Consider the following 24,082-nt stretch of genomic DNA (forward strand, 5'->3'; position numbering starts at 1 on the left):
CATATTCTTTTAAGACATTTGGAGGAGTTTCCATTGTGGTCAGGGGATTATGAACCCAACTAGTATCCATGAGGATGCAGGTTTGATCCCTGGCGTTGCCGCAAGATATAATGTAGGTCACAGATGAAACTTGGATCTGGTGTTGCTGTGGCTATGGTGTAGGCTGGCAGCTGCAATTCAGATTTGACCCCTAGCCTGGGAACTTCCATATGCCATGGGTGAGGCCCTAAAAAAAAAAAAAAAGAAAAAGGAAAAAGACATTTAGAAAAAGATCATTATGTTCCTGATATTTCAAGTAGGATATTGAGCACAGGTCCTATATCATCCAGGTTCCTACCTGAACCAAATGCCACCTCCATGGGGTTGTTATCTAACAGAAGTTTGTGTGCCCAATGCACAGTGAGGCCAAACAAACGCTGGAGTTTGGAGCAGAAAAAAGTTTATTGTAGGTTCATGCAAGGAGGCACTCATGTTCAAAACCCCCAAACCTTGTGATGGTTTGGGGGGAGAATTTTATAGGCAAAATCTGGGGAGGTCCGCAGGGCTCGTGACTTTTTTCTTTTTGGCCGCAGCCGGGGCATAAGGAAGTTCCTGGGCCAGAGACTGAATCCAACCCACAGCTATGACTTATGCTGAAGCTATAATGAACTGAGCAAGGCCAGGGATCAAACCTGAATCCTCAAGAATACTAGTTGGGTTCTTAACCTGCTGAGCCAAAAGGAACTCCTAGAGGTGTTTTTGTTTTTTTTTTTTTTTTTTTTTTTCTCTTTTTTTTTGCTTTTTAGGGCCGTACCTGCAGCATATGGAAGTTCCCAGGCTAGAAGTCGAATCGGAGTGACAGCACTGGCTTATGCCACAACCTCAACAACATGGGATCTGAGCCTTGTCTGCAGTCTACACCACAGCTCATGGCAAACACCGGATCACTGACCCACTGAGCGAAGCCAAGGATCAAACTGGCATCCTCATGGATACTAGTCGTTTCTGCTTCACCAGGATGGGAACTCCCCCAGAGGTGTTTTTCTGATCAAATGAAACAAGGTATACAAAACAGCAGAGTCCAGATCATACACTGTAAATGCAGTAAATATTGGATACTAACCAACTGCAGAAAACATTATTAAATAAGAGATCATATCATCTACAGTTGTGAGTGTATATTATTAACATGATTATAATTATTCATTAAACATTCAACAATATTAAGTGCAAGATCCTTTGGTGGATGCTAGGGTATAATCCTTGTCCTCTGGCAGTTTGAATCTAGCAGGGGGTATTAAATACACATACAGAAGATATGTATGAAGTAAAATAAAGGCCATAAAAGAATTGGAATCAACTTTTATTTAAATAATCAAGATGTTTTGAGGACAGTGTTTGGGATAAGCCTGAAAGGATAAACTTTGAGTTAAATATGACAAAGAAGATTCAAATGATTTTACATACCAAATAAGACATGCAGTTCGATTCCAATATGTAAAGTATGACCCCCTCTCTCCTTTTATTAAAAACATCTACATAGATAATGGGGGTGTTAAGTGCTTATTTCTTGATGGTAAGATCATAGGAAATATATTTTTTTCTAAATATTTTCATATTTAAGATTTTATAATATACATTTACAAGAATAGTTTTATAATTGGACAAAACTACTCTTTATCTTTACTTTTTCTTTTTTGGCAGCACCTGAGACATCTGGAAGTTCCATAGCCAGGGACTGAATCAGAACCAGAGCTTCGATCTGTGCCACAGTTGCAGCAGCGCTGGATTCTTAACCCACTGCGCCAGGCAGGGGATCCAGGGAATGGAACATTTGCCTCCACAGAGACAAACTGGATCATTAACCCACTACACCATAGCAGGAATTCCCCCAAAACTGTTTTTTTTTTTTTAAGGGCTGGCTAAAATCAAAGCTGTGGATTTAAATGAAACTTGGTACAACTTTTTTATAAAAGCATTTTGGCGGTTTGTATGAGTAGATATACAACTGCTATACCCTTTCATCTAGAAATTCCATTTCTGGGTATTTATCTATTTAAAATTTTTTTTTGGTTCTTCTTAGTATTCTTTTACTTCTGGGTATCTTTAAAAAATCTACTTTCATGAAAATGTTTTATGGTTTCTTTAAAATGGCATAAAGAGAAGGAAATAAGTTATGTCCAAGGATAAAGAATTCAGGGAGTCCCTACTGTGGTGCAGTGGGTTAAGAATCCAACTGCAGTAGCTTGGGTCGCTGAGGAGGTGCAGGTTCCATCTCAGCTTGGGTTAAAGTATTTGCCTTGTTGCATCTGTGGCAGAGGTCAGCAGCTGTGGCTCAGATTCAATCCCTGGCCCAGGAACTTACATATGCTAGCAGTGGAGCCATTAAAAAAAAGAAGGAGTTCCCGTTGTGGCGCAGTGGTTAATGAGTCCAACTAGGAACCATGAGGTTGCCGGTTCAGTCCCTGCCCTTGCTTAGTGGGTTAAGGATCTGGCGTTGCCGTGAGCTGTGGTGTAGGTCTCAGACTCGGCTCGGATCCAGTTGCTGTGGCTCTGGCACAGGCTGGTGACTACAGCTCTGATTCGACCTCTAGCCTGGGAGCCTCCATATACCGCCAGGAGCAGCCCAAGAAATGGCAAAAAGACAAAAAGACAAAAAAAAAAAAAAAAAAAAAGAAGAAAAAGATTTCACTAAATTTTGTATGTCTACTTAATTTTATGCAGCTGTTAAAGTGTTTATGAAGTTTATGTAGAAATATGGAAATAGTTATTTTTTGTTTTTGTTTTAGGGCCACACCTATAGCACATGGAAGTTCCCAAGCTAGGGGTCAAATTGGAGCTGCAGCTGTGGGCCTACACCACAGCTCACAGCAAGGACAGATCCTTAACCCATTGAGCAAGGCCAGGGATCCAACCTGAATCCTCATGGATATTAGTCGGGCTTGCTATTGCTGAGCCACAACAGGAGCTCCGAAAAATAGTTATAAAAGCAACCCCCCCTCCCAAAACCCACCTTTTCCAGGGCCTCAAATTGTGTGTATGTTATGATTGCGACATTGTAAAATAAATATGCCTGAGACAGCGGCTTGAAAAGAAAATATGCTGAATGCTGAGTGGCTGTATTAGGGTGAAGGATTTTTCTTTTTCATTGTCCTCTTGTTTCATGACATGGTTAACATTATTTGTACAATGAAAACAATTATCGTTTTAAAGGTTGAATATAAAGGGTTTTCACTGGCACTCTGATTTCAAAGTATTAAATAAATTAATCAAGTATTAAAAACCTCTTTTATGTTCACCATTTACAATCCCTTAAGCTTCTAAAGATCATATTTTCAGACTGTCAACCTCAAAGTTTGTCAGCTTGCTGGTATTCCTGCCATGATTTGCAATAGAAAAAAATGAAGGGACTCACGCAACCCTGATATTTTACAAATGAGAACTCTGAAGCCCAGCCTCCCAAGTAGCAGACCCAAAATTTGAACCCAAGTCTAGCAGGTTATCTAACAGTAATCCAATACCATTTATAGCTCCACATCCCCTCGTGAATGAATATTAATAGACTCATTCTGTGTATTGATTGTTGAACCCTGGCATTACTACCATTCTGGCTAGCCTGAAAGGTTGATCCTTTCTCTACAGGTCGTGCTCCAGCTTTCACTCTTCACCACTTGGGGGCCGGAGGATGCCTCTCCCAGTTCTCCTTTTTTAAGTCCCCAATTCTTCCCGTCCCCAGCCTCCGAAGTGCCACCGCATCCCGGCAGGGGGCGCTGCGAGCCCCCGGCTCCGCAGCCCCTCCCCTGGCCAACCGTCGATTGGGCCGGCGCGTGACGTCACGCCGTTTTAGCCAAACAAATGGGTTTCGGGGCGAGCGTTGGGCTCCGCCGCTCAGCGCTGGGAGCTCGGTCCGACTCAGAGGTGGGGAGCGAGCCAGGCCTCCAGCCGCTGCTGCCGTATCGGGGTGTGCAGCCTCGGGGCAGGCTCCGGCTGGGGCAGGAGCGCAGGTGGGTCCGGGCCCGGGTGGGGCTTGGCGCGAGAGCAGCGCGGTCAGGGTCCGGTGGCGGCCACCGTGGCCGCTCCCCGCCCCCTCCCGCCGCCCGCCTGCGCTCTCGGGTCGCGGGGCGGGTGGGGGCGGGGGCGCCGCCCGCTGGTCCCGGGCTCGGACTGGGGTAGGGACCCAGCGGCCCGCACCTTCTCCGGGGGCGGCCTCCGCCTGCACGGTGGCCGGACGCTGAGCGCCCCCGCGGGGGCAAGGAGGGTCGGGCGGCCCGGGGGGCTGGAGCAGGGTCCTGGGTCAGGGCTGAAGCCGAGGAGATTCGGGATAGGCCGTGAGGAGGCTCGGGACCGGCTCTCCCATCCCCGAGACCGGCGGCTGGTGAGGAAGTCGGGCTCTGGGTGGGTGAGAGTCGCCTCGCGGAGTCGCGCCCTCCCGGGCTCGGCCACCTTCTCCTTCCCTGTCCCAGCGCAGGTGAGCTGGCGCCTGTCCTTAACCTTCCTTGGGGACCTGCAGGATGGAGGCTGGGAAGCTTCTCTAGCCTCTGGGCTGGCGCAAGTCGACTGCGGTACCACCCCCCCCCCCCAGTCCATGATGAGGTCATAGTGCTGTGGGTCTCTGACGTCAGCGGTTTCCAAGAGCTGGGCTGTGATGTCACTGAGGCCCAGCGGGGACCTTGGCGCGCGGAAGGGCCGGGAGGACCTGAGGGGAGAGAAAGGAAGTTGAAGCTTCTATCAACTCCTGGAATCGCAGAGTATTTAATTCGGAAGTTGTTTGATATCTGCCTTTTACAATTTTAAGGTAATAGTTGTGAAGTTATTTAACTTCATTTCAAACAAGCATTGTTAGTACAGTGCAACATAAGACTCATTTGATTTAGGAAAATATTATCAGGAGGGTTTTAGGGGGAGGTGGATGGGTGAGTGGGTGTTTAAATGCTTTTCAGGAAGATAAACCCATGATGGTTTGTGATCAGAATTGCTGGAAAAATAGAGCCAATTTGAATGTTAATAACTGGCTGCTGTTTTTTTTGCCAGTTTGGGATCATTTATCTGCCTGTTTGCATTTTTGTTAAGAGAGTGACCTGGAAGGGGGAGAGGGGATCTTAAGTCAGCTTTTTCTGTTGTCAAGGCGTGTGGGGGAGTCTGAATTAATCCAATATTCTTCTTAGATAATTACCTGAGGATTTGATTTATCCAGGATGTCCCTGTCTTTGGAAAATTAAGGGTTTCCTACAGGTTATAGCTCAACAGCAAGCCTTTTTCTTGCTTTTTTGCTAGGACTGGATTATAACAGTGTAATAACATATCCCAGGACTGCTTGCCTGAACAAGTAACTAAAATTTTGTCTGTAGTACTTTCAAATATGAAACTACAGAGTTTTAAAAAAATGCCTTGTCTGTGAATATTGGTTTTCTTCCAGAACTTTCAAAAGAGATCAGGCCAGAAGAGAAGCTAGTCACTTGCCATTATTGACTCTCTTCAGGTATTACTGCATGCCAATACTTTCACTCATCATTTCTTCCTCTCTATGATATCATTTAAATAGAATCTAGTTTGAAAGTAGATGGCTTCAAATTGAAGCATAATTACAATGTAGTGTCTTCACATCAGGAAGCTTGGATAGGAGTCCTCAGTTGTCCCCACTGACCTTGACTTGTAATGTTGTAATGTTAGGGTTTCTTTTTTGTTTTGTTTTTTAGGGCCGCACGTTCGGCATATGGAAGTTCCTAGGCTAGGGGTCAATTTGGAGCTACAGCTGCCGGCCTACACCAAAGCCACAGCAATGCCAGATTCTAGCTGCATATATGACCTGCACCACAGCTTGTGGCAGTGCCGGATCCTTAACCCACTGATTGGGGCCAGGGATTGGACCCGAATCCTCATGGATACTAGTTGGGTTTGTTTCTACTGAGCCACAGTGGGAATCCCCCAACCCCCACCCCCCGCGCCTTTTAAGGGTTTTTTGTTAATACTTTCTTCTCCCATTTGCTCTTGAAAGCTGATTGATAAGGTATTGTCTCTCTAGATTTTGCATCAACATGCTGGTAGTTATGCTATGCCCATTAACATAGGAAATGAAAGCAAAAATTATTCTTCTTAATTACTATTAGATCTGATGGGACATTCGCAAAACAAGGCATTCTTGTAAATCTCATTTTGATCCTCACCATACTTTGGAAATTCTACAGCATTGTGTGTACTGCTTGAAAGTTATTGTGTGTGTGTGTGTTTATTTTAAGAAATTGGGAATTGTATGGTTCACAATATTGAGTTTAAGGCTTTAAGGACAAAATCTGGGTTTTTAGATCCTCTTAAGTGTCAAATACCAAGTTAACATGAAATTGCTGATTTTGGGGGTGTTAACCTTACTCTTTAAAATGAAAGAATCATGACAAGATTATGTAACGGAATTGAAGGAGGTATGGAAAAGACACTTGCATGTGTCTTTTCCAAGGAGCCTTTCCTGGGTAGGCTACATGGATTTGTATAAATTAAATGTACTAGTGTACATGGGAAGGGGTGAAAGTCAGATTACGTGTGAATTGAAAAACATGTAAATAGTGATAATAAAATAGCTCCTTTGCTCCTCTTTGGCAGTGCTCCCCCCCCCCATTGTGTTTAGCAGTTATGACTTTTTTTTATGGAAAATAAGTTACTAGGTAGAGAATAAATGTCCTCATGTATTCTGATATGACTGAGGAACATTGTTAGGTATAAAAAAGCCAGCTTCTGTGTGTAGTTGTGTAACTATTTAACAACATTTTTACAGTTTGTTTCTACTTTTGGCAGGATTTATTTTATTTTTTTGCCCAGGCCTTGCAGTTTTGGACCTCTGAAGCAGCTTTTACTTCTTATAAATGGAAATTTACTTGACATCAGGTTTTTTTGTGTGTGTGTTTCTTCCCTCACTTCCTTTCGACATCAGTATTAGTTTGAAATATTTTTTCGTCTTACCCAGTTACAGCATTTGAAGGAACAAATCAGCCAGTCATTAGTGATGTAGAATCTTTCTGACAGATAAAAGCAAATATGAACAAAGTGCAGCATTTTAGAAATTCTTTATAATATTTTTATTGGATCAATTCTATTAAGGTAACATGTAGAATATAAATTCTCATACACATTCTATTTTCTAATAAATTTATGCTCAGCTAGTTTAATTTGCATAGTTTTGATAAACGTTAATCTTGTTTTCATGTTTATTGTGTAGAGAACTTACTAATGGTTAGAGGCATCATTCAGTGTTATCTTCCAAAATTTGCAGCTGTTTAGAACCAGATACTTGAGAGAAGCTACTATGGTACAATGAATGCCTTCCTTGTTAGGTCATGTGTGACAAAGGCAAAATTCAGCAAATGCATAATCTGTAGTCCTTTGGACACAACAATAACAAAAAAGTAGATTAACACTAAATGCATCTAGGTCTTTGAAAGTTGAATTCTGTCCGATGTTTTTATTTTTATTTTTTTAGGGCCGCACCTGTGGCATATGGAAGTTCCAAGGCTAGGTAGGGGTCGAATCAGAGCTTCAAGTGCCAGCCACAGCCACAGAAATGTGGGATCGCAGCCGCCTCCTGCAACCTACACCACAGCTCTTGCTGGATCCTTAACCCACTGAGCCAGGCTAGGGATCGAACCCACATCCTCATGGATACTAGTCAGATCTGTTACCACTGAGTCACAATGGGAACTCCCCTTGTAGCTTATTTTATACCTAATGGTTTTTACCTCTTACTTACCTACCCCCATATTCCTCTTCTGTTGCCTTCCTGTTAGTAGCCACTAATTTGTTTTCTCTATCTGTGAGTCTGCATAAAGCTCCTTTTTTTTTTTTTTTTTTTTTTTTTTTTTTGTGGGCTGCCACATACAGTGGCTTGATGTGGGATCTCAGTTCTCAGACCAGAGATCAAACCTGGGCCACAGTGGTGAAAGTACTGAGTCCTAACGATTGGACACCAGGGAACTCTGTAAAGTTCTGTTCTTGACTCTCTATTGTGCTCCTTATAACCTGGCCCTTAGCTCTTAGGGCTTCTCAATTATAGTGCATTCCAGGTCAAGCCTACATCTGAATTCATAAGCTCCTTAACTCGTGTTAGGTATTTATTTATTTTTGTCTTTTTAGGGCTACACCTGTGGCATATAGATATTCCCAGGCTAGGGGTCTGATTGGAGCTGTAGTAGCTGGCCTATGCCACAGCCACAGCAACGCCAGATCCTAGCTGTGTCTGCGACCTACACCACAGCTCACGGCAACGCCAGATCCTTAACCTGCTGAGCGAGGCCAGGGATTGAACCTTTGTCCTTATGGATACTATTCAGGTTCATTAACCGCTGAGCCATGACAGGAACTCTTTGTTAGGTTTCTTAACTGCTAATAGGATGCTCTTTTTGTGTATCTATATTTTCTTTGCACTTAATTATTCAAGATTCTGTAGCAAGAGCATTTGCTTTAAATAGTTGCAGCAACTGGGATTTATTAAGAAAGAGAGGAAGTTCCTGTCTTGGCTTAACATGTTAAGAATCTGACAGTGTCTGAGAGGATGTGGGTTCGATCCCTGGCCTCACTTAGTGTGTTAAGAATCCAGTATTGCCATGAGCTGTGGTGTAGGTTGGAGACATGGCTTGGATCCTGCGTGGCTGTGGCATAGGCTGGCAGCTGTAACTCTGATTTAAATCCTAGCCTGGGAACTACCATATGCTATGGGTGAGGCCCTAAAAAGCAAAAAAAAAAAAAAAAACATAAATATTGAATAGCTGAATGAATAGATAAGACTGAGCTTCTGGGAACAAGCCTGTGGGCAAGGACACTGGAAAGTACCTGCTAAAGGAGCTACTGCCATTATGGGCCATGTTGTTGAATCAGAAAACTGCTGCCACCAGATGTGGCAGAATTTTTAACTTCTTGTGCAGAAACATCATTATATGATAAACATGGATACTGCCCTCCATATCTTCTGCTTGGCCACACTTAGGTCTTAGGTGAAACCTTATCTTCAACGGCATCTGGAAAATGTAATTTTTATTTATTTATTTATTTATTTGTCTTTTTGCTATTTCTTGGGCCGCTCCCACGGCATATGTAAGTTCCCAGGCTAGGGGTCGAATCGGAGCTGTAGCTGCCGGCCTATGCCAGAGCCACAGCAACGCGGGATCCGAGCCGCGTCTGCAACCTACACCACAGCTCATGGCAACGCCGGATCGTTAACCCACTGAGCAAGGGCAGGGACCGAACCTGTAACCTCATGGTTCCTAGTCGGATTTGTTAACCACTGTGCCACCACGGGAACTCCTAGAAAATGTAATTTTTAGTTGTCCAGCATCTGTAAAACAGGAAGTCCCTGTGAGAATAGGTTCGAGTGAGTCTTTGGCACACTTGGTGAAAAACTAAACTCATTTTCCCCAGGGTTCTCTCTTGGTGGCAAAATTAAGCCTTTTGTAAATGTACTGTTGCTATGCAAATAGGGGTATTGTTCTGGTTTCCTGATAGAAACTGTTGAAATCAACTGTACTATTTAGATATTTAATGTTGTGAGTTTAATGGAAAACTGACTCTAATTTACTGGCTCATAATACTGTAAAGACCAAAGATGAAGCTTGATTCACTTGTATTTAGGTGATCAGAATCTTGTCTTTTTATAATTTCCTTTAGTTAATGAGCTCCACTTCCATGGTGTTGGTTCATTTGTGGTTACAGTGTTATTTGTCAGCACCTCCAGTGCTATATCCTCATGCCCTGGGGTCCAGAGTTGGGGAGGAGAGTGCTTCTGTAGAAGCTGTAGGGCGGGCTCTGACCATTTTTTGCTCCATAGACCCCTTCAGCAGTCTGAAGCCTGTACAACCCCTCTTCTGAGTCATATTTAAAAATTACATAGGACTACAGAGCAAACCAATTATATTAAAATATAGTTAACAAAATGTATTTTTCAATTGTGAGGCAGTAATGTGTGCTTTTGTATTAAATAATAAGATTTAGTATGGGTCTAATAATTTGCAAGTAGTGATGAACGTTCTGTTTGGAGGTGTCTGCAACCTATGACTGCGTGATGGGAAAATATCTATGATTTCTACTACTGACAGTGACAGATACTGTTAATATTATTGTGGCCTGTTGACTGAATCACAATAGAAGGGAATGCTAAATTTCAGTTGGAGATTAGTGAAAATGTAATTTTCCCCCTCATCTGAGTTTATAGACATCCCAGCCTCTATTCTTAAACCCCTTGCAGGGAGGGTCTATGAGCCTTAGCTTAAGAACCATTGCTAGAAGAGTTTTCTTTTCCCTGAAGCCCCAGCAAATGTCTTTTATTTCATTGACTTTGGGTTGTATTGAGATTTCTGAACTAACTGCTAAGGTCAGATAAGGATATGCGAATTGGTTTAGCCAGCCCAGGTCTACCTCTGTAGCTGGCAGTGAGGTAATTGACACCTAAACAGTATGATGGGAGAGGAGTAGATTTCCAAGGGAGAATGCAGGGCCTACTGGATGCTGAGTAGCAAATAGATCTTCATTATGTATCCTTAGTGTATCCCCTCTCCTTTGCTCCTATAGTCAACCAGTCATCAAATTTTAGTGAATTTTTCACTTGGACATCTTTTCCTGATCTGTCTTTCTGCTAATTTCCATGGCACGTGAAATTCCCAGGGCCTGGGATTGAACTCGAGCCACAGCAGTGACAAAGCTGGATTCTTACCCCAGCACACCACCAGGGAACTCCGGAAATCAATAAGTTGTCTAACACAGTATATCCCAAACATCATAATTTCAGCATGTAGTCAATATAAAGAATTGTTGAGAAAGCTTACGTTCGTTTTTGATATAAAGTCTTTGAATTTTTTTTTGGTCTTTCTGCCTTTTCTAGGGCTGCTCCTGAAGCATATGGAGGTTTCCAGGCTAGGAGTTTAATCAGAGCTGCAGCTGCCAGTCTATGCCACAGCCACAGCAGTGCAGGATCTGAGCTGGATCTGTGGCCTACACCACAACTCAGGGCAAAGCCAGGTCGGAGAAGGAACCCACATCCTCATGGATACTAGTCAGGTTGGTTTCCACTGAGCCACGACAGGAACTCACAGGCTAATGACATTTCAAGTGCTCAAAAGCCACATGTGGCTGGTGGCTTCTGTACTGGATAGCACAGAGCTAGACCAGTGATCATTCTGAATTTAGATTTCTATAATTGTCTTTGTAGTAGGTTTCATAAACCCATTATTTGCTCTCTTCAGTCTTTTTGTACAGTTGCCAGGTTAATTGGATAAAAATTCTACTTGGATGTTACTCTCCAGCACTAGGTTTCTGTGACTTCATGTTTAAAAGTAGCTTTTAAGACTTTCCATAAGATGGTCCCATCCTTCCTCATCTGTCTTTGGGTCTGCCTGCAACAAACCTGGTGCTTTGCCTTAGCCTTTCCATTTCTCCAAGTATAATCATCCATTATAAGAAGCCTATTCCCATAAAACTTCTGTGGGCTCTCCATTCTCTTTGCAGTCTTTCCATTTCCCAAACTTCTGTGGTGTGTATTGAGTATTTATTTAGTCACTTAACACTTTAAAAGTCATTGTATGTGGTTGTTTATATCTTCGCTTCATGTGTATTAGTCTTATCTCCCCAACTAAATTCTAGGCTTTGTATCTTATATCCCCAAATTGTAGACACAAAGTTGAAGTCTCAGTTTTTTTCCCCTTATCTTTAAGAACATCCCTGGGCTATTTAAATTTGTACCTTTAAATTAAAAAAAAAATCTGTTTATTCTGCTGGTTAACTTAGATACCTTCTGGCAGATTCAGTTGTAGGAGTTTCTGTATTGAAGTGTTCATTTGGTTCTTGAAAATTAAAGAAATTTTAAAATAATGTGTTTTATTTATTTATAAATAACATATTTAAAAATAATGATATAAAAATAATCCATCTGACGCTTTAAAATCACTCTTGGAACTTTTGTAGGGAATTATTGATTAGCTGGAGTTTCTGAAGGTGAGAAATGAGTTTGATAAGGAAGTCTTAAAAGACGCATTTACTCTATTGTCAAGGAACCAGGAGAGGCAAACTTGTTTCCAAAGTAGGGCAAGAGATTTTATTTCAAGTTCAGTCATCAGGATTATTCTCTGGAGGTTCTCACTACTTTCTACACATCTCTTAAATCCTTGGGGATGGGTTTCCCTGGTTCAGGCTGTCTTCTAGATGGAGAGCTGTGCTGTCATTGCAATAGTCTAGCTTATTTGAGATACTGCAAGGAAGACTATGACAATGGATCCTGAAAATAATAAGTTCATAGGAGGTCATATAGCTTTATGCTTTAGGAATCCTGTTTTTCATTTAACATTTTCTTTGCTTATGTTTTATTTAACATATTATTGGTGGTTAGCTTGGTAAAATAGTTGTATACCACCATTTTTAACTTGTTGAATTTCAAGGCTGTGTATTTATTCATTTATTTAAAAAAGTATAGTATGTTTTATATGCCAGGCATTAGGCTCAATGCATTACTTCTATCACTTTTTCTCTTAGCACTGTTTACAGATCTAGGTATTCTTTGGCAAGTAGCAGTCTTCATTTAAGAATTTTTTCTTTTATCTTTTTATTATTTATCTTAACATCTTGTGGTTTAACCCTCATCCCTCCCCCACCCTGTATGGCAAATATCATTAATAAAATTGATTATTAAAGTCCAAATACTAACTTTTTTTGAAAATTTACATTTTTGTTTGTATTAGGAGGCAGTTGTATATTAGAACATGATTTTACATTCTAGTTGCATATATTTTAAGACTAATAGTATAACATAGTTTTGCACTTAAAAATTACAGTGTAACACATTTTAGAACTACTTATTTTAAAAATTTCCTGGTCTTGAAATTTAAATCAAAACTTGGCCATGTTGTTGATTTGTTTCTGAATCTAACAAATGAATTTATTTCCTCTCTTCTTTATTTGATCAAGGGACTTAGCCTCTGTATTACAGAAGTTCTTAGTCACCTAAATTATTTTTGTGTATATTACCAAAAAGTGACTTGATTTTTATTGTAGTTATTACCTTGTTTTATTTTGTGAATCAATCTTGTCTATCCCACTTGAATTTTAATTGTTCTGTTTTAGTAGAGAGGGATTGTAAAGCTTTTAAGAATATTCCATTTTAAAAATGTCATAGATTTTCCTTCCCTTTTTTTTTTTTTTTTTTTTTGGTATTTTTAGGACTGCACCCATGGCATATGGAAGTTCCCAGGCTAGGGGTTGAATCTGAGCTATAGCTGCCGACCTACACCACAGCCACAGCAATGTGGGATCTGAGCTGTGTCTGCAACCTACACCACAGCTCATAGCAACGTCAGATCCTTAACACACAGAGGAAGGCCAGGGATCGAACCCACGTCCTCATGGATACTAGTTGGGTTTGTTACTGCTGAGCCACTATGGGAACTCCTTCCTTCTTTTTAAGGGACATGAAAAGATGGGGAATATGCCTTTGTAAAGATAATAATTAATTTTGGAGATTAAAATTTGCTTGCTGTCTTGTTTGTTGGACTACTTAAATATTATAGATTCATTTTATTAAAGGTCTTTTTGTGTGTTCCCAAGTGTTTCCAAGCATTTCTTTTACCAGACACTTGTTGAAGCTTTCTTATTTAATGGCTCTGATTTAAATACATGTTTCTTCTTGACCACAGTTTTATAATCCAATGGAATTCCTGGTAAAAGTCTTAAGATTTTGACTTTTTGAGTAAGTACCTTAAGGACTGGTCTGACAGTTACTAATTTTTGTTTTCTGTAGAATCAAGGAAAACTTTGTTGGGATTGAATTTGAGTAACCCCTGTTCTTGTGTTTATGCTGTTTGTTTAGAACTCTTTTGTTGAGAATACTATATGAAATTATTTTGATCGGCCCATTTTTCTCCCCTCCAAATTGATAATTTAGGAAAAGTTAGGAGGAAGTTAAGCCTTTTCTGTGTGCATTGTCTTTGTTTCTAAACTGTTAATATTCAGTTATTTCACCAAAAGTTAATTCTGTGCCTACTTTGAGCCTTCTACATTCAAAAGTTCATTTAGTCTATGTTGCTGAAATCTTTATAGGATAACACAAAGTATTGTATTGGAAAATGTAGTTTTTGCCTTCAGAAGTATTTACTTTGAAGGACTTAATGATTATTGTCTATTCTTAACTGTGTTCCAGAGGCCCAATGAAATATCCACGGTAGTTACTAGGAATTTCTAAAGGGTTCGTGATTTAATGTTGTGACCCTTCTGCAACCCTGTTAGAAACAATTTGATGTTTGTACTGTTATCACCAAGAGGATGTAAATGAAGTTTCCTTTCTGGGTTTATTTGTAAGTATTTGTCACTTTAGAGTTTGTTGGTAACTGGGATCATCAGTAAATGGTTGGTGACCTCTACCCTAGGATTGGGATAGTCATCTTCTGTTATTGTGGTGAGAAATAGGGCTTTCTTACTAAGTTATTTTTAAAAATAAAAATAAAAATTTTATGAATATTTATAAAGTGAACTTTTTTTATTTTGTGCAATTTAATTATCATTACATAGAAACAAGTATGTGAAAATGGTATATAAAATATATACACTAATCATACACCAATGTATGTGAATATATAGGCCCAGACTTAGGCAACTGACAAAATTAAATGGTCTATTTAAGAGTAGTAGGTTTTTGGAGTTCCCTTCTTGCACAGTAGGTTAAGGATCTGGGTCATTTTTGTATCTAGTAGTCTTGGTAATTAGGTTCAGTGTGGGATCATCTTGAAACTAAAGAGTCTGTATAAGTCTTCATATCATTAAAATCTGCTTATACCAAAATTTCAAAAAAAATTAGATATTTAATGGGATGAAAGAACGCTTATTTTTAAAATAGGTAATGTGTTTGCATGGTTGAAAATGTGAAAGCTACAAAAGGTGAGTTCTTTTCTCTTTTGGGTGTTGGGCATACTTTTCCCTCACTAGGACAACCATTGTTACTAGTTTCTTATATATTCTTCTGCTGTATATTCTGTTTTTTCCTGCCTTTAAAAACAGAAATGGTAGCATATTCTACTTACTACTGTCTTTCCTTTTTCACTTGATTTTTGTCATTCTTTACATACAGGCATAGAAAACATAGACAAACAGTAAGTTAAACAGTGAATTTTTTTTTTTTTTTTAATAACAGCTCAAATAGGTGGTTTGAGCTGGCATAGAACTCATGGCCTTGCTCTTTTTCTTTTTGAGGCATAATAAATAGAGTAAAATGCACTAACGTGGATAGTTTGGTAAGTTTTGACAGTTGGACATACCAATGTAGCAAATATTATAGTCAAGATAGAGAGCTGTTTAGTCTATCCTCATTCCCTTTGCAGGCCACCCCCACTGCCCCGCCCCCTTTATGATTGTCTGGGTTCTTCCTATACTCTTCCAGCTTTGCTGTGTGTAACCCTTGTCCTCACTGACCTAGCTGGCTCTCCAGCTGTTGCACCCCATTCCAAGTAGCAGGCTGTAATAAGGGACAAAGGTTTATGTGCCAGTCTTTTTACAGGAAGGTTTCTGGAAGCTGTCACTTTAGGACACTTGCAGTAATGTTTTGTTAGTCAGATCTTAGTTCATGGCCACTTCTGAATGCAAGGGAGGTTGAGAAATGGAGTCTTTACTATCTTTTCTTGTTAGAAACAGTGTTGCAGCAAATAACTTTCTTCATATCATAGGTCATCATCTTTTGGGGTAAATTTCCAGAGGTGGAACTGCTGGGTCAAAGAGTATTTGGAATTGGAGAGTACACCTGTTTTTTTTCTTTCACATTCTTGCTGTCAGTTTTTGTTTGCTAATCTCATTGGTAAAACTTGATGACAGAGCATAGCTCTGATATGCCTGATAGGACATTTAAGTAGAGAGACAAAATACTAATACTCTAGTGTATGATGCCTTGAAAACCTGGACTATACAGCCAGCTAGTGTAATGCTAAGTTGTGTGAAACATGTAACAGCTTGTTACCATTTTATTTATGCCAGTCCTAAGAGGAGACTGATAGTTAAGTTTAGAAGAGAGACTCTTCTACCCACAAATACTTCAGGATTTGTTTTCTTAATTAAAAGGTAAGCTAGGGGAGTTCCCTTGTGGTCCAGTGGGTTAAGGACCTGACATTGTCACTACAGCACCTTGGACTGCTGCTGTGGCGAGGGTTTAATCCCTGGCCCAGGAACTTCCACATGCCATGAGAGAGGCCAAGGGAAAAAAAAAAAAAAAGTAAATTAGGGCATATGGTCAAAGTGTGTTACATTTTTTGGAGAAGAGGGGTCCTCTCTTTTCCTTCACGTACATGCCTTAATATGTAGAAATGTGTTTTCAACTAATCTTAAGGTACCCTTTAATGTAATTGGGGAAAATGAAAGTAATTAATAAATATATTGCATTTGGTTCCTTCTATATGATATTTCTTCTGTGGCTCTGTTATCTTTCTAGCCTTTTACACTCCAGTTGCTAAATGGGCTCTGATAAATCATATTAACTATATCCTGCTAAAACTGTAATTTTTTATAGAATAAGTGTAAAATATGTTTTCAACTCTTTATATAACTTTTTGGTTGGGACTTGAAAAAAATTCATAGTATCTTTCTTTGCAACTAAGTGGTATTATGTAAGAGCTGTAGTTACTTTTGAAGTAGGAGATAGCATAAAAAGGATGTATAATGCCTATGTTTTTCCGTACCACATGAGGTCTTGGAGAGCAGAGATCTCTTACTTAGTTACCACACTGCATGGCATAGCACCTTGTATTATACTTGGTAGGTCACATTTTTTCTCTAATTGCAGTGGATCTTGGGAAAGTGCTAGGAAAATTATTAGACTTCCAATAACAATGCTTCGGCCTGTTATGGGCAGGCAGAGAAGATGTTAATATAATGTCATTGTTAGTACTTTTGAAATTATCAATTCTTTAGATGAAGAAACTTGAGGGGCCAACATCCATGCTTTAAGGAAAGAGACTTTTTGAGATACTTTCAGTGTCTCACTTTATCTGGAGGACAGGTTTCTGTAAATCTCTATTATTTTTTTAAAGCAATGAAGCCCCAATAAGCCAAATTACAGGAGGAAAAAAATATTTCTTACTCTTAAGAAATGAACTTTGTAGTCAGCCTTCCTGAGGTCTTCATAGTTTAGAATAGTAAGTTATGTCTGTCATGTTCATTTCTCTGTCCTTAGCTTGAAAAGTGGTGCCTAGTACATGGTTGGTATTCAGTAAACATTTGTTGAATGAATATACTTTTTTTTTTTCCTTTCTAGCACAGTTTTTTTTTTTTTTTTCCTCAAGAAGGTGATATTAAGAGACATTTTTGCTTATGTGTTTGGTGGTGGTGGAGGCAAGTGCTTACTAGGCTGGTCCCTGTGCCTAGATAATTCTTCACGTCTAAACTTCCTTACCTCTTCTGAATCTGTTAAATTGCACCTTCTCCAGGAAGCCTATGCTAACTACCTTGTTTAAAATGGCAGCTGCCACTCTCCTTCTTCACTTCCAAGTTCTCGTACCCTAGTCTGTTTTTCCCACATAGTAGTTACCCCTTTGAAACATGTACTGTATAATTTACTTACTGTGATTATTTATTATTTTTCTCGCCACCAGAATGTTAGTTCCTTGAGGGCTTTGACTGTTACTGTATTCCATGAGCATCATAGATGTTCAACAAACATTTTTTAAATGAATGGAGGTCAGAAAGAATGTAATGTGAAAAAGTTAGCTATAAAATAATTTACATTAAAAATTTTTATTTTGGGAGTTCCTGTTGTGGTGCAGTGGAAACAAATCTGACTAGTATCCATGAGGATGCAGGTTTGATCCCTGGCCTTGCTCAGTGGGTTAAGGATCTGGCATTGCCTTGAGCTACGGCGTAGGTTGCAGACAGGGCTTGGATCCAGTGTGGCTGTGCCTGTGGTGGTGGCTGGCAGCTATAGCTCTGATTTGACCCCTCGCCTGGGAACTTCCATATGCCAGATGTGGCCCTAAAAAAGAAAAGGAAAAAAATTATATTTAAATCACTTCTGTTATTCTTAAAGTTTTGCTTTTGATGACCACTGTGTTCCATAATGATACCAAGGCAAAGAAACGTGTGCAGAGTTTAAGGACTCTGTTTTCTTGGTGGAAAAGAGACTGAGTTTGGCTTGTTGAAATGAATCATCTGCTTTAGGAGTCTAGCAGCGTCTTTTTGATGAAGTAGCTTTTTATAGCCCTCAGTGGTTGGTTTAGTTAATAAGAAAGAGTCTTTGAGTATGTTCCACTGTGCACGGATGGAACACACCCCTTCCTATGGAGGTGGCTTTCCATGAAATAAGGCATGGCGATATTAATAAGCTGTCTTCTTTTCTTCTTTTCTTTTGACTAGGACTTATGGTAAACGTTTTATATGTGTTTTAAAAAAACTACAACAACTCTATGAGGAAAGTATTCTTGTCCCTGTTTTCTTGCAGAAAACTGCGTCTTAGGGGTTAATCCAGCTTGCTTGGAGCTGGATTTCATACCAAAGCTGCACAAAAACCTTCACTACACAAAAAACCTTTCTCATGAGAAGCACCTAGAAGTGAAAAAGAAATTAACAGCAACCTAGTGAAACTCTAACTTCACAGAGACCTTTATCTTTTATTTGTTCCAGTTTATCAAGAGTTAAGTAGATCGAACAAGACTACTTTGATTAAAGCGGTAATGTTAGGTTAAAGTTAACCAATGCTAATTTAAATAAAGTGTATTTTAGTTATTTTATTTTATTTGCTGCATCTGTGGGATGTGGAAGTTCCCAGGCCAGGGATCAAACCTGTGCCATAGCAGTGACCCTAGCTGCTGCAGTGGCAACGTTGGATCCTTAATTTGTTGCAGCACAGGGAACCTCCAATAAAGTGTATTTTAAGTAACCAGATCCTCTGTTACTTAGACTTATAGTTTAGCTCAGGAACAATTTAGCCTGTCTTTGGGGCAGAATTTGTATGCTCTTTCTTCATCTTCCTTAAAGATTAGATTTAGCAGAAGGGCAAAAGTTATGATTTGACTGTATAGGAAGTATAATTTAGTTGAGTAGAGGAGTAGACAGTGGGCACATTCTGCTATTCTGAATTTTTAAGAAAAAAAGTCCTTTTAATTTGTGTAAAATTATGCTAAATGGAAATAGTCATCCCCTGCTTACCATTCAAAATAATTTTTATTTTCAAATTTTGATTAGGAAATTCTGATTCTTAATGTGAATTACTTTTTGAACTTTAATTAGCTCTTTGTCTAAGATGGCATATTTTATTCCCAGTCATAAAAATATTTCTTCTTTGGGATTTCCCATCATGGCTCAGTGTTAATGAACCTGACTAGTATCCCTGCCGCTTCCATCCCTGGCCTTGCTCAGTGGGCAAGAAGCCTTAACTTGCAGCAAATAAGGTATGGTATGGGGCTTGGATCCCATGTGGCTGTGGCTGTGGCTGTGACTGTGGCGTAGGCTGGCAGCTGTAGCTCTGATTTGACTCCTAGCCTGGGAACTTCACATGTGCTGTGGGTGTGGCCCTAAAAAAAAAAAAAAAATTTCTTCATTGTCCTAAGACTCAGACTATACCTGGTTGTCTCTAGTATCATAAATTAATTTTATTTGTTTATTTTTTGGCCATACCTGCAACATGTGGAAGTTCCTGAGCCAGGGATTGAAGAACCTGTGCCACAGCAGCGACCTGAGCCACTGTTAGTGACAGTGCTGGATCCTTAACCCACTGAACCATATGGGAACTGCTCATAAATTAATTTTAATTTCTTTTAGAACAGTGGTGATTTAGGGAGTAACTGGGTAACCTAGAATCTATAATTATAAGAAATTATGCTTAAGGGTACGTATTTATATGCTGAAGCCAATAACGTGCTTTTCATAGAAGTTGTGGACACTGTTGTGTACATAGCTAGTAGAATCTTTTCATTGAAAGAAATTTTTCAAAGCAAGAAGTGACATATTTGTTTTGGAGATAGATTGGACTGTTTATTTGCTTGAAATGATCATTGGTAAGAGAGTTTCCTTTTTGGGTTTCTAGAATTGTGATGAGAACATGATACTTAATTAGGTATTTGTCTTGATTCTTCCATCCAATTTCAGTGGAACGAAAATAGTGAAAAAAGGTTTTTTTTGTATATTTCTTTCCCCTTTAAAGGAGCCACCTGGAGTTCCCGTTGTGGCTCAGCGATTAACAAATCCGACTAGGAACTATGAGGTTATGGGTTCGATCCCTAGCCTCGCTCAGTGGGTTAACAATCTGGCGTTGCTGTGAGCTGTGGTGTAGGTCGCAGATTCAGCTCAGATCCATAGTTGCTGTGGCTCTGGCATAGGCTGGAGGCTGCAGCTCCGATTAGATCCCTATCCTGGGAACCTCCATATGCTGTGGGAGTGGCCTTAGAAAAGATGAAAAGCCAAAAAAATAAAAGGGAGCCAACAAAGGCTTCTTTCTCAAATACGTGTTTGTGGTGAGGGGGAAAATGTAATGATTCAGCAGTGTTTTTGGTGAAAGAAGTAATCCCCTTGTCCTAGGTCTCCCCATCCGGTTCTCTCCCCGAGGGAACCACTTCAGTTTCTCTGTTTGATTCTTCTAGTGACAATCTCTCTTATTAATGTGCTTATATTTTTATTTCTTGATTTGTCAAATTTAAGCATTATCTGTTGAATTTCTGGAAGGATAGTCAAGATTTAGTTCTCATTTACCACCTGTCAGGAATTACAAAGAATGTGAGTTTATTCTACCTGAAACTAACAAATTCGCTTGCCACAGTGTCATGAGTTGCGGCGGAAGATACAGACTCCAATTCTGGTAGAAAGCAGAGTCAAGAGATGAAGTACAGTTTATACTCATAGCAGTAGCAGTAGCCAGGGTATCAGCATTCATTTCTGCCAGTGTGCTGAGCCTCAGTTCCCAAGAGCACTGAGAGGGCCAGGTAATACCTGTTCACGTAATGGTTTTGTTCCTGGATAAAACTCTGAGTTTAGGGATTCCAGATATTTATTTATTTAGCCTGTTTTTTTGGAGCCGTACCTGCAACATGTGGAAGTTCACAGGCTAGGGGTCAAATCAAAGTTACAGCTGCCAGCCACAGCCACAGCCACAGCAACTCGGGATCCAAGCCGCATCTGCGACTTACACCACAGCTCATGGCAACGCCAGATACTTAACCCACTGAAGAGGCCAAGGATTGAACCCACATCCTCATGGATCCTAGTCAGGTTCTTTAACCGTTGAGCCATGAGGGAACTGCAATTCCAAATATTTTATAATGGTTAGTAAGCACGCCTGCTCCTTGCTCCAGAGGTAGATAGTAGTAGTAGTATGCCTATGAACATCCTTAAAAATGTAGGCCAGAACAAAGAATAGACAGTGCCTTGCTTGCAAGACATAGAGACCCATGAGTTATTTCCCAACACTAATACCTCATCCTCCACCTTCTTAAATATAATCATTTAGTCATATAAATGATACATATTATTTTTAGCTCTCTGGTCACCTTAGTAAATACTATATTTTTATGTTTATTTCACTAACAATAGGTGGTGTCTTTTGACTTCTTTCTTCGAAGGGAGTATTTTAGTTAGGAATCCTTATAAGTGTTAGAAAACCAGTTTATTCAGAACTTTAAGTGAGAAAGGAAATAGGGTTTCAGAACTGAAAGTCCAGGAAGACAGAGTAGAATTGGATCCAGGTGCTCAAATGTTGCTTTGAAAAACTGGTTTCTGACTGTATCCGTCTGCTTTCTTCCTCCTTTGGCTTTATTTTCAGTATCTTCCTCCTTCACCCCTTTCCTCCACCAGTACTGATTTTCGACTGTGTGTTTATTTCTGATCCAGTTGCTATGGCAAGGTGGAGAGAATAGATTAGTTAGAGCCTGGTCGTATGCCCAGATGGAGATGGGTGTGGGATCAGCCCCTTTTGAAGCACATGTGTTAGGCTGGGGAGTTCTACAAAGATATTAATAAACAGGGTGCCATAACCTCTCCATAGCAGTTATTGGGTGTAATTTTTTGGAGGTGTATTGTTAGTTTTTATAACTGACCTTAATTTTTTTCAATTTATTAAATAAAATAGTGTAAAATTTCCAGAATTTCTCTTTTTCATAGTTTCCTCTCTCCTTTATGGCCTGTATCCTTCTGTTCCAGTCTGCGCTTGATTTAATGTTTGCTCAGCAAACATCCTGTAACTTTCCTTCATTATTCTTGTTTCCCACATGTTCCTCCTTCTTGAGTCATTGCCTTGTTTTGCTTGGGTACATACTAAGGTAAGATGTGATGGGGGGGTAAATTTGGAGTAATTCCGTGTCACATTTTTTTTCTTTGGTCCTTCTGTGTTTTTCGGGCTGCACCCCCGGCATATGGAGGTTCCCAGGCCAGGGGTCCAGTCAGAGCTACAGCTCTGCTGGCCTACGCCACAGCCACAGCAATGCCAGATCCGAGCAGTGTCTGCAGCCTACACCACAGCTCACAGCAACGCTGGATCCTTAACCCACTGAGCAAGGCCAGGGATTGAGCCCGAAACCTCATGGTTCCTAGTTGGATTCGTTTCTGCTGAGCCACGACAGGAACTCCCAATTGGAAGACTTTTTAAATCTCCTAGTTTATTAAATCTTTTAGTTGTGGAAGCTTCATATTTCTCTGAGAACTTCCTCACTTTTTTTTTTTCCTTTTCATTCTAGAATTTTTGTTAGTTAAATGCTCACCTATACTAATGCTCTGTGTCTGGTGTTAATTTCTTGTCTCTGTTTTCTGTTTTTGTCTACTTTCTAGGTTTTGTCTCTGCAATATGAAACCTTATACTGCTCTCTTTTTAAAATTTATTTTATTTTATTTATTTATTTATTATCAAGAATCTTTTCTCAGGGAGTTCCTATTGTGGCTCAGCAGTAACCCAACTAGTATCCATGAGGGATATGGATTCCATCCTTGGCCTCCCTCAGTGGGTTAAGGATCTGGCATTGCTGTGGCTGTGGCATAGGCTGGCAGCTGTAGCTCCGATTCAACCCCTAGCATGGGAGCTTCCATATGCTATGGGTGCGGTCCTAAAAAAAAAAGAAAAAGAAAGAAAGAAAAAAATAATCTTTTCTCATACTTTTTTGCTTTTTCACAGCTTCCTGTCTTGCTTTATGGATGCCACGTCTTGACTTTCTAAGCATTTCAGAGAGCTTTTAACAGGTCGTATTCTATTTTATGAATTATTTCTTCCTTTTCACATTTTTTATAGTTTATTAATTTAGCTAAATGTTTTATCATTTCTAAAAGTTTTATTGAGGTGTAGTTGATTTACAAGGTTGTGATAATTGTCACATTTCTTTAACTTTTTGTTTCCTCTTCTCTTAAATGTTACAGATGTTTGATTCTTATTTAACCAGTCATAATGAAACAGTGTAAAACTGTTTGGGATCTTTCTACCTAGACAGAGTCTGTTGGCTGGTGAGCTTTGCATTAGGATGAGCAGTTAGGGGGCCCTGTAAGCCTCGGTCTGTGGTGCTAATGCCTGTAATGGGTGTTGTTAATTGTCTCTAGACCATTTGATTTGTTCAAGAAGGACCTGTTAAGTTTTTTGGTTTTGTTATTTTCCTTTGTCTATTTTTTTTTTTTTTTAAATAATGTAAAATCTCAATGGTAGCCAATAATGTGAAGAAGGAGTTCCTACTGTGGCACAGTGGATTTCGTGTTGTCTTGAATGCTGGGACTCCTGGATTTGATTCCTGGCCCAGCACAGTGTGTTAAGGATCTGGCTTTGCTGCAGCTGCAGCTTAGGTCGAGACTGCAGCTGGGATCTGATCCCTGGCCCGGGAACTCCATGTGCTGCAGGGCAGCCAAAAAAGAAAAAAATAATAATAAAATTTAAAAAGAATGTGGAAAGGGTCAATGATCTAGGGTCTAGAAATGTTCAAGTAATCATCTTTCCTGTGTTTCAGAGTGAAAAGTTTTAGGGCACAGATTAATATATAATATAGCAGAGAGTAGGCCAATATTGGAGCTGGATGGTTGGGTTCAAGTCTGGTTCTGCTTAAGTTGCTTAAAAAGTTAACTTTTCACTGCCCCATCTTTCTTATCTGCAATTTTTGGACAATAATAGTACCTACCCATTAGGATTGTTAAGATTTAGTTAAAAATGCATATT

General features: G+C 39.9%; 1 protein-coding gene across 7 annotated transcripts in view; it reads left to right on the top strand.

The window, feature by feature from the left end:
* Window positions 3,822-24,082, top strand: part of FBXO34 (F-box protein 34) — a 90,350-nt gene continuing 70,089 nt past the window's right edge. The window contains exons 1-3 of one of the 7 annotated variants that reach the window (XM_021067382.1): window positions 4,462-4,774; window positions 5,396-5,458; window positions 23,063-23,127. Coding sequence is in view for 2 of the 7 variants with exons in the window: in XM_021067261.1 (XP_020922920.1) it covers window positions 3,835-3,983; window positions 5,396-5,458 (212 nt within the window). In the remaining 5 variants the exon portion in view is untranslated. The other 6 variants (XM_021067659.1, XM_021067261.1, XM_021067475.1 and 3 more) reach the window with 6 other exon arrangements.

Source organism: Sus scrofa, chromosome 1 (assembly GCF_000003025.6).
Source record: "Sus scrofa isolate TJ Tabasco breed Duroc chromosome 1, Sscrofa11.1, whole genome shotgun sequence".
Taxonomy (NCBI): domain Eukaryota; kingdom Metazoa; phylum Chordata; class Mammalia; order Artiodactyla; family Suidae; genus Sus; species Sus scrofa.